At 38.6% G+C, this 18,326-nt stretch overlaps 1 protein-coding gene across 17 annotated transcripts in view; it reads left to right on the top strand.

Annotated features, from left to right (window-relative positions):
- Positions 1-18,326, top strand: part of RBM39 (RNA binding motif protein 39) — a 33,057-nt gene that overhangs the window by 9,515 nt on the left and 5,216 nt on the right. For 5 of the 17 annotated variants that reach the window (XM_082326320.1, XM_082326317.1, XM_082326309.1 and 2 more), the window contains 9 exons: positions 5,414-5,519; positions 5,625-5,678; positions 7,085-7,202; positions 7,826-7,978; positions 8,551-8,688; positions 10,274-10,339; positions 11,263-11,467; positions 11,674-11,751; positions 17,986-18,018. In XM_082326320.1, the coding sequence (XP_082182446.1) occupies positions 5,414-5,519; positions 5,625-5,678; positions 7,085-7,202; positions 7,826-7,978; positions 8,551-8,688; positions 10,274-10,339; positions 11,263-11,467; positions 11,674-11,751; positions 17,986-18,018 (951 nt within the window). Of the gene's footprint in view, positions 1-4; positions 3,472-5,413; positions 5,520-5,624; positions 5,679-7,084; positions 7,203-7,825; positions 7,979-8,550; positions 8,689-10,273; positions 10,340-11,262; positions 11,468-11,673; positions 11,752-13,390; positions 13,572-13,823; positions 18,019-18,326 lie in introns of those variants that run through there. The other 12 variants (XM_082326308.1, XM_082326323.1, XM_082326322.1 and 9 more) reach the window with 8 other exon arrangements.

Genomic DNA, 18,326 nt, shown 5'->3' with positions numbered 1-18,326 from the left:
TGCTTCAGTGTATGATGTGGAAGCTTAAATGCTTTCTGTGCTCTCTATGCTCTCTAGAAAGCACTCTATGCTTTCTAAATTGGTCACTCATCTCAAAAAAGAGGGTAGGAGGTTAAGGTTGAAGAGTGTCAATAAATATGGAGTGAAAAAGGAGGACAGTAACATATCCAGTTCCTCCTGCTAGTTTTCATTCTTATCCGAACACAGAAAGATGCAAAAGCGAGTGAAAGAATGCGTACAACTGACTGGAAAACAAAGCTTATCACAAAATTAAAACAACGAGCAAGTTTTCTGCATGTCCTAAGTATCTTCAGTATATGAACCTGATGGTTTGTCAAAAAATGAATAGTAGTCTATGACTTTGGTTACAGGCTCATAAAACCTTTTGCTTGTATTACTAAAGGTATTTACTGGGTTGCTCCTCTTAAAACACTTACTGCATAAACACTTCCTGTGTTTATGCATTCAAACTGGAAGCATCTTGTCTTAGTAATGCCCATGCATTGCGTATTTGCCCTGCTTTTTCTCAAACTTGTTTAGAGGTTGTGGGGGAATTCTTCAGTTCCTCTCAGATCTTTGGCTTGATAGAACTTCTGCTATAGTTAGTTCCTGACAGTTGTAAATCACTTCTCAAACCATTTTTTCATTGGTATTTATTCTGTTTGTGCTGTTTTGTATTCCTGCCCTCCCCTTTGCTCCATCGTCTCTTTTTGCCTTCAAAGAAGCAGAAAAACAGTGAGAACTGGGCTGTGTGCTTGGCTTTCATTGATTACCTGAGGCTATTGTTTGTGTCTGCTTTTGTCTGGGTCTCATCTCAACTGTTGTCAAATCTCAGAATGCAAGATCATGTCAGAAGCAGGCATTTGAAAAGGATGCATTTTTTTGATCATGGCATGTAATGTCACCTGCGATGGAGAAATCTCTGTCAAGATGTTTCAGAAGACAATGTTTACCTTCCGATAAATTGGAGGCTTGTACAGTTTTCTGCACATGATTTTTTTCCTACATGGCTGGGTCCCAATCCAGGGAATGCATTCTTTTTGGTACTCTCGGAACGCGAACAAAAAATGCCTGAGGTCTCAGGGTCTCATTTTGTACTAAGTCACCTGGATGTTGGCATTTTCATAATGAAAACATACTGCAACTACTGGCTCTGCTAAGATGCAGTGGCATCCTGTGCTTCCATCAGCCTGTGTACTTGGGGATCGCAGAGCTTATCAGCCCTGCTTTTACTTTGTCTCAAGTGTCAGGCCTGTCAGAGCCTCTGTAAAGCTGCTCTGGGCTTCAGCTCTGAAGATTTCAGCTGTGCGCAGTTGGCGTGTTTTCTACAGCTCTTTGGCAACTGTAAGATTACAGTAGCTAGTTGGGTTGTGCCAGTGCCACATTTGTGGCTCCAGACTGCCTCATAAACAGAGGACCTTGATCAAGATCTTCAGCCTTCCGTATGTGGAGCCTGCCAGTCTTCTCACCTCCAATATGGTGGAGAGGATGTCCTTCATCTCATCACTTGGCTGGGAGTTGTTGCCATTCTCCTAGCTGTGTTGGAGGGTTTTGTTCTTTTGTTTTTCTTGTCATCACTGGGTGAGAAGGTTCTTCACCTGGAGAAATTTGGGAGTTTCAGTGTTCTGGTCTTCCAAAATAATTTCCTGAAGTAGAGGTTGAAAGTATGGACATTAGTACAATAACCCATGCCTGTTTTAATGCATCAAGATATGTTGTGCCAGGAAGGTAAATGATTGCGAGGGGTCTTTTTCTTTGTTCTGAAGTTCTATAGCTGCTCTGTGCAATTTCTCTGGTATTGAGAGACAGTGAACAAAAAGGTGAGATAATCTAGTATCCCCTGAGGATACGAGGTTGTGCTTATTGATGTGGCAGTGTTGTGTTCCGTGCTTCAGTTGCCGAATTGTTGCTTTCATTTAACCAAGTAGAATTTTAGTGTTTAAAATAGTTTAGTGGAAGACTGGTATAGGGCAACTACGTGCATCCCAGAGGCGTTGGTACTGACTGTTGTGTAGCTAGCAGTTGGCTGTTGTTCACTTGTAGGTCATAGATGATGCTGTTGAAGTGATACATATGCTAACATGATTCCAAAACTCTAGTTTTGGCTCAGAAGGTGTGAAAGAGAAGGACCTCAGAAGATAGGGGAGGGAAGACCTCTTTATTTCCTGTTCACAAGTCTTCAGTGCAGAGACTCACCTTCAAAAGCTGTATAACAGGAGCTGACTGTTAGGGAGACACAAGTTCTGGAGATGAAGCCTCCTGCACCACCAGCCTCCTTTGGATCAGATACCTTTGGATCTACCAACAATGGTGCTTCCATATGAAGAAACAGTCTCTGTAGCAGTGCTGTCAGCTCAGCGTTTCAAAAGTAACTACCAGAATGCTCTTGCTGGCTGGAGAATTTGAATCTGGAATCTCACCTTGTGGGGCTGTTCAGCCAGTTCTGAGTTGGTGTTACTGCAGGCAGTGTTGTAGCTGACTGCAACATCTAGGTCAAAATGCTTTGTGGCTTTTTTTTTAATTTTAATTTTTACTCTTCTTCCTCCTTGTGATCTTTCTCATTTGCTTTATAAAGGCCCCTTTTCAAGCTGATATCTCTAAACTGAGATGTTTTTGCTGCTGGAGGTGATGTGGAGGCGTCTCTGCAATAGTGAAAAGAGAAAGTCTAGTATAGGTATTTCTGAAGGAAGAGTATGCCACAGAGAACTTGAGAACTTTGTCATCTTTAAGCATGAGATAGTGATTAAATGTTTAAATTTTTTTGCAATTGGGTGACTGCCTTGCATTGCTTAGTGTTAACAGGGTTTTTTAATATTATCCTTCTCGCATATCTTGCCCTTTAGGTGTTTTACAGTTATATTATTAGGTCTCTTAGGAGAAAGAATTTGACCAAGTATTCTTGCTTAGGCATCTGTCTGACAAATCCCAGCTACTGCTAACATACAGTAGAAGTCACTTAGACTGTCCTGTTGCTATTCTGGAACAAAGAATTTGGGCAAAGCTGCTGGGAAAACAGAGTTATTACACGAGGACTGAAAGTTCATCATGATTCTCCTGGACTTCGTTAGCCAAAGCTTGCCTTGTCTGAGACTTTTGTTGGACTCTTGGATATGACCGCGCAGGTGAAAACTGATGTTTTACTGGCTATCTTCTAACCTGACTATTGTTCTTGGGCCACGTGGCACCATGTACGTTTAGGAAAACATGTGCCTAGCTGTGCTTTGGCTAGACACAGGACTTAGTGCATTTGGCTTATGAAGAAGGTAACCCCTAGACATAAAGATAAATTGCTTGTGACTTGGTGCTTCCATACGTGATAGCAGGAACCGGGCAACAATTGCAAAGAGTTCTTACGCAGTAGGAGGAAAGAAGAAAATTCCCTTGAGATCTACAGCTTTACAAGCAAGCTTTCATAGAAAAATCCAAAGAAATGCATCCTGCAGAACGCTGTTGAGAAAGGATCTTCAGAAGGTAACTTGGGCCATCATCTTGCCTCAGGCAGCTTTCTGTTCAGTCCATTCCGGTGTTCCGTTACTGCTTTGGTTTGCTGGGGTTTTTTTAATGTTTCTCCCAGGTAGTAACGTAAAGAAGATACTACTTGTTTGTCAAAAGTGAAAATGGAAAAGACATTTTTTGGAGTTGTGGTTGTGGCCCCCCCCCCCCCGTTGTGCATGTATTTGAAAACTGTTATTGTGTATCTTCTCAGTTTTTTTTCATTAGGTTTAGACAAACACTTAAAACATTTCTTTCACTGTTTCCTTAGAAACTCATGGTCTTGATTATTGACCATCATTTAGTTGGTCTGTATGTTAATATTCTAGAGTCACTGTAATTGGTTTGTCTTGTTGCATTTGAATTGCAATTAAGAACACCATGTTCTACATCAGGAGGTGTGAAGATGCAAGGTAATCCCATCTCTGATAAGAAGCCAGCCTCTGGAATTAATACCAACATTTCCAGATGCAGCTTTTGGCAGTATGTGTCATAGACATTGGAGAACCTGAATGGATGCTCTCAGCAGTCATTTGCCTGAACTTGAGTAGGAAATGGAGTAATTTATCCTAGGCAAAAAAAAGTCTGCTTTTCATCAATAGTGATCTCATCTCAACATGTGCCTGGTTTTTATGTCTTATTTTCTCCTAATAAGTAGTTTCTAAATGGTCTGTTTTTTTTCCAGTGTTATTCAGGGCCATATTTCCCTTGCTTTAACCTGGCCAGCACAGTTTTGGATCTTGGCCCACTACTTCCACCTGTGTCATGACATGTTTAAAAATGGGCATCCTCCTCCTTGTTGTGGATGCTGAGTTTAACTGTAAACATTACTGCTCCACTGAGTAGCAAGAAGATGTTTATCAGACAAATTGGTTGGCTAAATGGATTTAATGAAAGACTATGTAATGTCTTCAGACTGCCATGTCTTTCAGGGTGTTTTCACATCAATTTATAGCCACAGCAGAAAGAATCAATTCTGTGCAGATGGAAAGACAAACCCCCTAGCATTCGGTCTGTGCAGCAGTGCCTCTGCCATTCAGTGGATATACAGGAGGAATGTTAACAGGTGGTGTTCTTTGCCTTGTATCTACAAGGAGATCAAGTTCAGGGAGAACATGATAGGGCGAATCTTACTATTTGTGTCACAGTCTGTTACCCTGTGCCACAATAACTAGCAAGAGGACTGTCCTTAACATGGAAGCAATGGGCAGATTGCCATTTCTTCTAACAGCCTCTGTGAAGCCTGGAGAACTAAAATTAGCTTCAGCCAAGAGATTGGATTTCTTCTGTGGTGACATGTCTATATAAGGTTAACTGCTGGCTTAAATGGTTCTGTGTTTTGATGTCCATTAAGAACTTTACTTAAAGGAAGCTGCATTTACATGTTTGTAGCACTTTAGTGGCTGGAGCTGAGGCAACATTAGCGAATGTGTCCCTTGCAGATGTCTGCAGGGGGCTACTTTGGTTTCCACTTGCACCTTAAATTTCATGAAACTTTGAGTTTTAAAATGTTACACAAATAGTCCCGCCAGCACCATTTTGCTCAAAACTCTGAGGCTGAGTTCCAGGCCATTAAGGTACTGCTTTGCAGTCATCAGTGGGTAGAATATGCACGTGGACAAAAAAACATGTAAAGAAGATTACAACAGTAACTGTAGCTCGGAATATTTTGCACATACAAATGTGCCGTGTCTGGCTGGCTCATGATTCAGTTCTTCCTTGGAGTCCTTTATATTCTGGGATTTTGTGATGCAGATGAAACTGAGCAGGGATCACATTCTGTGCCTTATGGTTTGGAGTGCTGCACGTAGCTTATGCATGCTATGGGTTCTGCTAATTGAAAATGTTTACAGGTTCAGGTGCAGGGGTGGGTGAGCACTTGCAATGTAATGTGAGTACAGACAGGAGATCTTGATTTCAGGTACTCTGGTGAGTAATGTCCGTCTTTGCTTTTGCCGTAGTTCTGGTCCAAAATTCAACAGTGCCATCAGAGGGAAGATTGGTCTGCCTCACAGCATCAAATTAAGGTTTCTGAATTTTCTCTACTTTTTATTGCATTGTTAATAGGTTTTGTTTAAAATCAGACTGGTGTATTTGAAGGTTTTCTTATAATCTTGTTGATCTTTCTATAGCAGACGACGTTCCAGAAGCAAAAGTCCCTTCAGAAAAGACAAGAGCCCTGTTAGGTAGGAATTTTTACACACATTTGTTTTTTTTTCTTGTCCCATTGAAGTTGGAAAAGTAATGGTGAAATAATGCCTGACTACTTGCTCTCCAGCTTATACTCACAAGTAATGCTGGAATTCATTCAGAAAGCCCATGAGAGGAGAGCATTGAAAATATGTTGCTTTCTCCCCATGTCATAAACTATCTCTCCACAACCCCCCCCAAAGAGCGTACAATTGTAAATAATGACAGTTTGCAAAGCATGTGTTGCTTTGCTTTTTGTGTTTCTGTATTCTCAATCTTTTTCCTGTTAATTGTGATTTAAATTAGCTAGCTTTTCTGCTAAATCTTACTTGATAATCTTTAAGTATGGAATGGAAAAGTACTGTACAAATGCTTCTTTTTCCTATTCAGTATGTATTGATGTTATTTGTAGAGAAGACAGGTACCTTTGAAATCCAGGAGGTGCTTATCCATTCTTAGGCTTCTCATTTAAGGGAATTGGATTTAGATAGCTGCTAATGAGATTATTCTCTAAATTAATGCAGTTAAATTTAACCAGTCTTGCTTTCTTTTTTAATTATTGGCAAACTCTTACTGAGATACTTTCGTTTAAATTTTTCTTGTGTATTCTCAGTGATTTTTTTTTTTAAATATTTATAAAAATATAAATACCTTTTACATGTCTGGAAACTCAGTCCAGGATCCAGCATGCCAATTCTGTCAGGTACTTAAGTACAAGTCAGATTTTTGTAGATTTGAAGCTTTAACACCTTGAAAGTGGTGCATCTAATTTCAGCTAGTGATCAGTATCAAAATAAAATTAATCTAGTGCTTCTGGTGTCAAGGATGAGGGTAAATATTCACTATTAATACTTTTTTATGGGTTAACAAGCTGAAACTATAAAATGAGGACTGGGAATTCTGTTTGTTTACTTGTTAGTATTGTTCATGCAGTGGCTGTAGTGACTCCAAAGTGACTGGGTAGATGCAAGATTTTAGTTTGCAAAGCCACAAAAAAAGTTCGTACTACTTGTCTGAGAGTTCAGACAGCTAGTCTGTGCTAATTAATCCCACTTTCCTTTGTTTCCCTGTTTTATCTTGTCTTTTTGACTGCAAGCTCCCTAGTGCTACTGTTACCTGTTCTGGACAGTAGCAGAATGGCACCTGTCTTTAGTTGGGGTTTATGTACTTAATATACAATTTTCCAGTCGTATTTAATGCTTACAGTTGAAAGGATGTTCAGTCATGTTAAAGGAGTTGTTGTTATTGTTGTTTTATGTATTCCTTTCAGTTCCTGAGCCTGCCTTTTTTAATATGGCAGGTGTTTTTTTCTGAAGTACTGATTATTTAAAGTTTCAGGCATGGTCCAGAGATGAGTTAGCTTAATTCAGATTATTTTTTAACTGAACTTTCCTCTTTCCAGAGAACCTATTGATAACCTCACCCCTGAAGAGAGGGATGCTCGAACAGTATTCTGCATGCAGCTGGCTGCAAGAATTCGACCGAGAGACCTGGAAGAATTTTTCTCTACAGTAGGGAAGGTAATTAGTAGGGAGGCTAAAATGATTCTGAATACTTCCTCAAGCTGTCCTAGTACAGGATTGATATTCTGCAGAATTGTAAGCAAGTGGCTTTCTGGAGCTTCCTATACAAGTGAAAGGGGGGATGAGTGATGACCAGCTAATTCTTAAAGGCTCTGAACATGAAAACGTAATTTATCAGGAGTTCATTGTTCAGCATGTGATGTGATGCAAAACATGGCAATACAATTTTGATTCAAACAACTTCGTTTTCCAGAAGTTTTAGTCTTTTGCAGATAGGTATGCCAGATATAGTGTAATTTAAAAATTAGCTTAACTTTTGATTTTGAAAAACTATTTGTTCATCAGCTGTAAGGTTCTGGCTTAAAACATTACAGTGCTGCAAGTATTCTATTACCCCTGTTCCTGTAGCATAGTACGTTTGACTTTGAATGGAAGCTTTTAAAGGTAGCTTGCTTCTGGGATATGTTTGTTAAGATAGCTTTATGCTACTATAGATTTGCAGCATAATTACAAAGCAATTGACTTGGCAAATAATTGTCTGGTTATTAATACCTTTGAGAAATGGACTGCATTAGGTTTTTTCCTTTATCTCTAACAGCATTTCTATACTTGCCTTTCAGGTTCGTGATGTACGAATGATTTCGGATAGAAATTCCAGGCGTTCAAAGGGAATTGCTTACGTAGAATTTGTTGATGTTAGTTCAGTGCCTCTGGCAATAGGACTAACTGGACAGAGAGTCTTGGGTGTACCGATCATAGTACAAGCATCACAGGTAAGGAGTTGTAAACCTCATTTTTATTCATGTTGAGCAGTGCCTCTTTTATCTTGCTGGAAAACTTAATGTTTGAAAATTTGGCTACCATTGAAGGTTTGGAAAACCTTAACAAGAATGATTATTTAAGCTAATTGTAAATGGACCTTTGTTTGTCATAGTTGACAGGCACATTAAAGCAATTCAAAGTGATATAAATGCATTTTGAAAATACAGATGTTAAGAAAGTAGTAATAATGAAACTGTAATAGTGTTACAGAATTGTAGTATATATTATGTATGCTTTCCAGCATGTGTAAAAAGTAAAGTGTTAATTTACTAGATACAAGCCAGAATTCTCTATGAAGTTGTTCGATTTGAAGGCTTTTGGAAGCTGTGTGTCTCTGCTTGGTCATGGTCTTGGATTTTGTAGATTTTAAAGGTAAAGTCTGATGGATAGTGTGCAGATTATGAAACAGCTTCTATTATGTGGTGAATCTGCTAGTTTTAATATGGTAGGTGTATACTGCTTATGCTAGTTTTTTTTATTAAATTCTTACAGAAGGTGAGTTTTTCTTTTTTCCTTTTCTTAGGCAGAGAAAAACAGAGCAGCAGCAATGGCAAATAATCTGCAGAAGGGCAGTGCTGGTCCTATGAGGCTCTATGTGGGATCATTGCACTTCAACATAACTGAAGATATGCTTCGAGGAATTTTTGAGCCGTTTGGCAGGGTAAATTTTAATTTGGCATGTTGTGTTACGGTAGTTTATTGGAAAAACCTGGATTAGTTATAGAGCACTCACAGCTTCTGGAAATAATTCATCTGTACACCTGCAAAACATTTGTTTCTTCTCACTCTTCTGTGTCTGTACATCCACAAGGTGTTAGATATATAGTTAGTATTGGAGAACAAATGAGAACCTTGATTTGTGATGTGGTCCAGTGATTTTGAATGGGAGGTCTTACGAAGGAAAGCTGAGAATTCAATGAGTACCTAAAATTACAAAACAAAAACAAAACAAAAGAAATCCCAATGTTACATCCTGCTTCTGCAGTTTGTAAATATTCCCCCCACTCCAGTTATGAATGGGGGCCCTATTTCACAGGTTAAAGCACAAAGCGCAGAATCAAGTCTGTGTTCTGTTCAATGTGAGTGTAGTAGTTTCATCTGTTTCTGAGGATTTTGACTTAAGTTTTAGCTCATGTTACTACCATGAACTAGTGTTGTGTCCCATACAGCCCTGACCCAGGCCCCTTTTCACTCCTGATCAGGCCCCAGTTTGCAGCATGGTAATATGTTTTTGTAGAGTGTGTTATGGAAGTGAGCAGATTGAATCTGAAGTTTCCAGTGGAATCATAATAAATGTTTAGCCATACTGTGGTAACTAAGGTATCATGGGTATATCATTATTAGATAGGGAAAAAGTAATTTACTTAATTTTTTAAACTTTTTTCCATTAAGCAACATATTATCAAGCCCATTGATGTTTTTTAATACTATCTTTGGATGTTAACCCTGCCTCATACATACCGTAGCAGTGCTTTTCAGATGCTTTATTCAGATTCAGTATGTGTATCCCTTTATTCTGTTGTTCAAAAGCCTGGAAAATTGCAGCAATTTATTAAATTTTAATCCACATGGCTGTTCTTGTTTTGTTTTCCCTCAAGGTCTGGCAGTAGGATTAATGTAGTTTAGGAGGCTTACATGTAGAGCTGTGAAGGTTTTTCCTTCTCTTGATTCCATATACTCCAGTCTTAAGCTTGCTTCTTCCTCTTACTTCCGTGTTGCTGTCTCTTCCAAACACCCATTTTATGGCTCATGGATGACTTACTAATACGTCTTAAATTCAGCAACTGTAAACTTCTAGGAGTTCCTATATACCAGTAATTATTTAAAATATGCACCTTTTTCTTAAAGCCCCTTGTCAAAGTCATGCAAACTGCTTTTCTTGCCTTGTAAAATGGAGTTTCTCAGCGTATGAGATGCCATGACTAAATGTTTCAGTTAGGATTTGATGATGTCTGCATGCTCATTGTCTGCCAGAATGTTGCATCAGGACCAAACCTCTGCCAGTAGTTGGACTCAAAGGATAAATTGTACATCATCCTTATGTTTACCTGCTTCTATTTTAGTATCAAAGTACGTATCTAGCTGCCCATACACTTGAGGAAGGAATGAGGAACTGATTAAAAAAAAAAATAGTGGTTTCACATTCGTGTATGTATATTTGGCAAGGTTGTATTCAGGTTTTGTTCTGATATCTTGCGGTTTGTTCCAAAATGTCTGATAATAAATAGCTTTATTCTTATTTTTAGATTGAAAGCATTCAGCTGATGATGGATAGTGAAACTGGACGCTCAAAAGGATATGGATTTATTACGGTATGACTAGAGTTGCCAGACTACTTAGACAATTTCTGAGTGTAACCATGTAGTAGTACAGATTACTGTGCAATCTGTTAAGTCTCATCTTGGAAATGTCGTGTTGCAGGACATGCAGCAATGGCCTTTTTCTTTGTTTCTGCCAGTTCTCTGGGGGTATTGTGGTTGAACAATGCACACGTTTAGAATGGAATAGTATACTTTGTGGTCAGTGCCTGGTAAAGCAATGCTGTCTTCTGCAGGCAAAGATACTAGTAAAGACTGGCATTTTGACAGTGCTGTGAAAATGATTGAATTTGAGCTTTTTAGGGGAGATAAAATTTTAGAGGCTAAAACTTTCAGTTGAAAACATTTTTCCTCTTTACCTTCAGATACATAATTTTGTGAACTTGAGTTTCTTGACTGGCCTGGCAATTTGTCATGGAAAAAAAAAAAGTCAGCTGAGACCTCTGGCACTTGGAGACAAATGAAACCAAACTATATAGCTAATACTTGATGGTTTTAACACTGACAAAATATTTGTATATTTAATTTGATGTTACAGCATAAAGCAGAACTTCTGTTAGGAATAGCCAGTAAATGCATGGCAGTTAGAAGGTTACAAAGGAAGTGACTGTCATTCTTGGAAAGTGCTGAAAGAGAACTGCAGCCATGATTTCTGTTGATTGCAATATCTCGATGCTCTAGCTTCAACAATAATATATATTTAAGCATATTCTTATCTAAATATGAGAAAGTGAATATCCAAACTTGTGTGTGTTCGGTTTAAATGGAAAATACGGAGCACATTTAAGTGAACTTGTAGCTATTGTTCTCTTAAATTTAGTGTTTCTCATGTTTACGTAACTGGATATTGCATACAGTAGAAACGTTGCTGAATCCTGTAGGCAGTATTACTGAATTTATATTTTTCCGATCTACAGTTCTCAGACTCTGAGTGTGCCAAAAAGGCCTTGGAACAACTCAATGGATTTGAGCTGGCTGGTAGGCCAATGAAAGTTGGACATGTAACTGAGCGCACTGATGCTTCCAGTGCTAGTTCATTTTTGGACAGTGATGAGTTGGAACGGACTGGAATTGACTTGGGAACAACTGGTCGCCTTCAGTTGATGGCAAGACTTGCAGAAGGTATGTGTGATGATTAACAGGAAATGTGTGAAAATACAGAAGTTCACAAAATTTGAATTGATATGCCCCACAGAATATTATGCTATAAATGCATGGAATGGTATTTTTAAGCTTTTGACAACAGTAAGATTTCTGATACTTCTGTTGCTGCATCCCTAACTGAGTGAAAAGTGCTTGCTAGAAGGTACGTTCGTATTCTGTTGTAGGTACTGGTTTGCAGATTCCCCCGGCCGCACAGCAGGCTTTGCAGATGAGTGGATCTTTGGCATTTGGAGCTGTGGCAGGTAAGAAATGGCGACCTATTTATTTTTCAAAAATGCTTTATGCTTGGTAATTTTGAGACAAGAGGTACTTAACTACATTTTGTGATCTTTTAAAATGAGAACATAGGTATTCCAGCATGTTTTACAAACTGCAATAACGTTGCAAATCCATGAGCAAATAAACAGTGACAGTGTATGACAGCTTTGGTGGGCATGATTCACTTTGCATTATTTTTGGCAAATCTGTTGTAGTTCACTTAACTCATCCCAAGCCTTCATCTCTTTATCTTTACTATTCCCTGTACTAATGGGGACTTATATGTTCTACTGCAGTGTAAATGTTGACTGTTAAAAAGGGCAGGCTCATAATTGGAAGGGGAGTGACACTTCTGAAAAAAACAGAGCTGTACCAGGAGCAAGAAGGTTACTAGGACTCTATGGGGGACATGGCAACTAGGACTGCAGTAGTGTTAGGTTTATACGCTGTATGTCCTGGTGAGGAAGGACACTGTACATCAGGGAATTTATGTTGCTTGGAATTGGTTACAGTTTGTATGTTCTGCAAGTGGCTATGTTGGAAGAGTTACTGAGACTTTATTTTGTTGTGAGAGGGAATGAGGCTGAGGATATGATTGCTGCTGCTAGTTCATAGCTGGCCTGAACAACAACCTGTTCAAGAGGGCTTCAGAACTAAAGCAATGAGTAACCTCCCGCAGGAGATGAGGAATTTACAGAGTGGCATTTCTTGTTATTTTTTATTAATAAAAGAACAAAAGGCATGAAACTGCCAGAGCAGTAGAAGAGACTTTAATGTCACAAATAACTAGATGCTGGACTGTGTGAGAAATGTCAAGAAATCAACAAAGAACAGGTGGCATTGTTTTGTTTGTCTTCCAGCAGAATTTGTGACAGAAGTGATTCAGACTTAAGATATACCTGAATCATGTTACTGAAGTTCAGGTGCAGTTTTGAGAAGACTCTGCACATGGAACTATAGACAGTTGCTAAAATAATATAATAGGGTTTTTCTATAGATACGCCCTTGGAAGGAAAAGGAACTGGCTAGTGAATGAAAAATGTGGGTTGAAGAATAAGGCTTTTTTTCTATTTGAGAAGAAAAAGACACAGTGGTGAGGAAAAAGCATATCTAGTTCAGAAAGATAAGGAAAGGTAAACAACACTAAAATTAGATCACCTTTAATGTAGGTGATAAAGTGGTGTGACAACAGTATTGCTTGGAAACAGGCATAGTCAATGAGAAATGAGAGAAATATTTTTAAGAAACACCAATCCTTTCTGCTCCCCCATATTTGAAACGAACAAAGAAATCCAAACTCCCCAAATCAGGAACATGGCCAAAAACATCTGACACAGCTGAACTGTTAGGATAGCATGGAATCAGTATGAGACAACATGGCTGTGGAGGAATAAATAAGGCTGAATACAAGTTTTTGAAGAATATGCATGTTTAGTAACTGTAGAAATAAAAGTGGTAGGAGTAGCATTGTTTATTCCACTTGTATTGTACAAAAGGAATGATGCAGACATGTGCAACTTACGTAACTTTGGAAAAGGGTAAAGCTTTTTGCTACCGTAGAGTCATGAGCTGTCCCCAAAGTGAGATTTGGTTATGGATTAAAGATCTCTTTACTCTTGTTAGAGAAAATTACTACCAGGAATTATGTCATTATGGGAGACTTTAACTTCCCTGATACAGATTGGAGAAGAATTGCTAGTAATAATGGTGGGGCCCAGATATTCCTGGATGTGATATCCGACAAATTTCTTCATCAAACACTCACTGACTCATGAAGAGGGGATGCTATTTTAAACTCTATTTGGTAAGTAATGAAGATGTTGCGGATGAGAATAGAAATGACCATTGACTTGAGGGATCATGAGTTGCTCAAGTTTAAGTGGAAGGATAAACAAAACAGGTCTGTAACTAAGGCTTCTGATTTCAAAAGCGGTGGTTGAAGAAACAAGGCAATAAAGTCATCTGGTCTAAGCAACTTGGGTGTTTGAACAGGCAGGATGTAAAAAGTTACTTCAATTCCAAATTGCTAATGCTATATTGGATCTGTATTCCACAGAAAGAAGAAACAGTCCTGTTAGAAATGGGCTCCACACCAAACTGGGTGATTAACTACCTCAAAAGAAATAAGGAATAAGTACAGTGCCTATGAAGAATGAGAAAAAGGACTGATAATAAAACAATATTTTTAGTTTGGGAAAGAGATAACATGAGAATTACCTGCCAAAGTCAGATGGAGTTAGATGTTGTAAAAGACATGAAAGCATAGATGAGGATTTACCAGCTCTTGAAGAGAACAAAAAGGAAGCAGGGCTGAGGTTGAATGAAAAAATACTCCAAAGATGTTTCAAAAGAATCTCATTGCCTCAGTTTGTAGTGAGGACACTGGTCATGAAGTTTGGAATTTGAGGAAGGTAAGCTAGGAATATAGATTAAAAAAAAGAAAATTATTCACAAGGTAGAAGCAAAGCTAAAAGTAAGAGCTGAATGTACTCAGTTCAGAGTAGTAAGAAAGCTCCCATCAAATTAGTGAGGGAGTAGGTACATGAAATATGAGGTCTGATATCTGGTATTGCCAATAAATATTTTAAGTCTGTGATACAATATATAGCTGGAACATCTAATTCTAAATTACCTACACTTAAAAGGAAGGAAGAAGAACATAATCTGGCTGGTTTCCAGTCCTTTTACTCTGACTTCACTTCTCTCCTTCAGAAGTCATACTAAAGATGGGTAAACTGGAGAATATTATTGAAGTATAGCATGCTTTCAGAGAAACTGCATTTAAAGACTAACAATCTATGATAAAACTGACTTTCCTAGACAGAGGAGCAGTAGTAGAACTCTTCTTTCTAAACTTTTGACTTGTGTCATTTGGAAGTTATTAAACTAGACAAGTGGGAAGTACAAGATGTGTAAAGAAGTGGGCTCAGAGAAAGAGGGATTGTTTTTCAGGTGAAAGCTGGGAAGGTTAGCGGCTGTTGTTGAAGCCAAAGTTCAGGTGTTGGGCTGATCTTGTTTAATATTTACATGAATAACAATGGTCAACAGGAGTAGGAGTGAGGTGCTGTCAGTAAGGGATTCTTGGGGTGTTGTACATTGTTCACCTGTTCAGGATTGAAGCAAATTCTAGTTATATAGCCTGGGACCTTAGCACTGTGTTGTGGTTTAACTCCAGTTGTCAGCTAAGCACCACGCAGCCACTCGCTCACCCTCCCCGCCTCCAGTGGGATGGGGGAGAGAATTGAGGAAAAAAAAGTAAAATGTGTGGGTTGAGATAAAGACAGTTTTAATAGGACAGCAGAGGAAGAAGAAATAATAATAATAATGATAAAAATAACAAAGCAAGTGATGCACAATGCAGTTGCTCACCACCCACTGACCGATGCCCAGCCCATCCCTGAGCAGTGATCACTGCCCCCCGGCCAGGTCTCCCCAGTTTATACACCGAGCATGATGTCATATGGTATGGAATAGCCCTTTGGCCAGTCTGGGTCAGCTCTCCTGGCTGTGCCTGCTCCCAGCTTCTTGTGCACCTGGCAGAGCATGGGAAGCTGAAAAGCCCTTGACTAGGATAAACCCTACTTAACAACAACTAAAACATCAGTTTTATGTTATCAACATTATTCTCATACTAAATCCAAAACACAGCACTATACCAGCTACTTGGAAGAAAATTAACTCTATTCTGGCCGAAACCAGAACACAATGAAAGATGGCTGAGGAGGAGGAAAATATCTAAATACTCCAGTTCATCAGTGAGTGAATATGAACTGTTGACATGATGCGTTTTTGAAAGGGCAACTATGTTTCTAGAGGTAGCATACTTTAGCATCTGAGATGTAACATACACATTCGTGAAGGGTTCTGACCACCCATATTCAAGATGGGTTGAATCAAACTAAAATATGGAAGCTAAAGAATAAGTTTTGTGGGAGACCTGAGAACTTGGACGTTATTCCCATGGAGAAAATCCCATCAGGAAAAACAATTGAAGCTAAACAGTTGTAGCTGTGTACTTTCTGTTCTCTGGTAAATTCTGTCTGAAAATCTGAAACCTAAAATAACTGTAAGGCTATAGAACATTCTTCTAATACTTTGTGGGACAAAACATTCCCTACTTTTGGGAAGGAACTATCTGTTCATGAAAATGATGGAGATAGTGTGCTACAACAGAGGGATGAATAGGTGTTATCATCCCAGACCTCTATTTCATCTGCTGTTCTGTTGTAAGCAGTTACTTAGAAAACTGGGGAATACTTGGCAGGTTTTTGTTTATTTAAAGCTAGCTGTGTTTGAAAACAAACACAAAATGCTTTGATATATATTTCTGTATTTCTGCTTTCTCTGTACTAAGCATGTACTTCTTAGTCATGCTAAACTCACTACTCTTGCAGATCATATAAACAGAACATACTGGAAAAAGTTACTTTGATCTTAACGTGACAGATGTATTAATTTTAGTTTCCACCTAGTATTTAAAACTGCGTGTACAGAAGAATAAGAGTTGATGATGAATTTCTAAATTCTGAGTGAATTTAGAAGTGAGAGGAGAGGACCATTCTTCAGTCATAAGCAACAAGAAAATTCGGTTAGTTGGTGAAAGATTTGGGGGACAGGTGGTTATGTTTCAGAGGTGGTAGATAATTAACCTATGAAACTTGTTGCCACAAGATACTGTTAGCTGATCTTCCTATATTTAGAACAGATTTGACTCTCAGCCCTAGACAGAATTGGAACTGGTGATCTGTGCCACATTTGGTGCAGGTGGCCTGGAGCATTCGGCTGTACAGCCCCAGGCTGACCGACATTTGGTGAGTTCAGCTGTACATGATGTATATGTGCAATTGTGTCAGAATTGTAGAGGGAGAAGTCTCTGTCCTCATCTAACTAGAGTGATTTTTAAACACATTTGTTTACAAAAAAGTTTGGGTAATAATTAACTAGGTAATCAGTTATAAATTTGGCCAAATCCATACAGTTTCTGCAGAGAATACAGGCTAAGACAGTATTCCCCATTATGGTATTTCTCACTTTATGGAGTTGAAGATTTCTTTGTGTCAGATCCAGATGGAAAAGATGCTAAACGTAGCCAATTCTTGTTACAGCTCAGCCTTCAGAGCTTGCTCCTTCCACCTCTTATTTTTCAATATGGTTCCCAGTATGTGTTCTTCTGTGGAAGTCACTTGGGAAGGCACTTGAGGAAGACTTCTCTTCAGGGCTCTCACTGTCTAATACTTTGAGGGGGGGAAAAAAAAAAAAATCACTTCTGTTGGTCCCCGAGTTGTGGAGGAGAGTTTATTAGAAAGGGGAAAAGTACGTTGATACCTGATACCTTCAGGTATTCCCAGCTAGGCTTGGAAGCTTACTTGGGATCTATCACTTCACTGCTTTCTAAACAAGTGAATTAAGATGACGGTTAACTTGAGTATTTCTAACTCCTTGTGTTAGTGTGAATGAAATTGGAACATAAGTGAAGAGGCTTATGCTTGCATTTCTTGCATTCTGAAGTTTTCTGTTGGTTTAAAGATGTTGAGTATTGGAGTCATACGCTTGGAAGTGGTCAAAGTCTGCATTTGTCTGTTCCCATTACTTCAGATTGGGACAGCTATATGTTATTAAAAAAGTAATTAGTGTTTTCTTGAAAAATATTCTGAACACTTGAAAATGTTTTGAGTTTGAAAAATACCAAAGTAACTTGTGTCAGGACATCTATATGGAAAGATAACAGATGAAATATCACCTCATTCTACTTGAAGTTAAATTTGATAACTGGTTTCAGAATGTCACATTTGTGTAACTGTGTGCTTAAATGCTTTCTATTAGTAAAGATGCCAAACTTCTAATGCCTGTAAGAACTGCTGTAATTATTTTCTCATGGAACAAAGTACGTCTTATAAAGAGTTCAAGAACAGCAAAGGCAAGGTGGAAACAGTACATTGAATTAAAGGACATGGTCATGTCTTTCCTTTTAAGGTATTGTTTCTCTCTGAAATATGCTTACCTTTGTGGTTATGGAATCTCTATCAAGTACAGAATATTCCAGCTGAAAAGCTGAAATTAGTGAAACTACTTACAACTAGAAAGGGACAGTGAGAGTGGGTTGAGGTACTTGAACAAGCTCTTAACCACAAAAATAGAAGCTAAACAACCTGGCTGGCAGGTAATGATACAATAATGCTAGCAAGCATACTAATTAACTTCTGTATATTTTTCTTTAGATTTGCAAACGAGACTGTCTCAGCAGAATGAAGGTAAACTAGCATTTGACATTACTTCTCACCAGTAGGTTTTGTTACAAATGGCTATAAGTTAAATGCTGCTGGTGCAGAGTTTGCCAGGAGCCTGAAAAATTGTATTGTATTAGTGCGTGTAGGAATCATACTGTGTATTGATTATTGACTGAAAATAACAGAATGTATGTTAAACACTTCGCCTTTTCTTCATAGTGTTTCCTCAGTGTTGGTAACACTCCCCAGCCATATGTTAGTCCTAGAAAATGTGTGGGTTTGTGTTTTGGTGTGGGTTTAGGTGTGGTTGGGTGTGGGGCTTTTTTCTGCCT

The sequence above is a fragment of the Platalea leucorodia genome (genome assembly GCF_965183815.1).
Source record: "Platalea leucorodia genome assembly, chromosome: 13".
Classification (NCBI taxonomy): domain Eukaryota; kingdom Metazoa; phylum Chordata; class Aves; order Pelecaniformes; family Threskiornithidae; genus Platalea; species Platalea leucorodia.
This window is presented reverse-complemented; position numbering and strand designations above follow the sequence as displayed.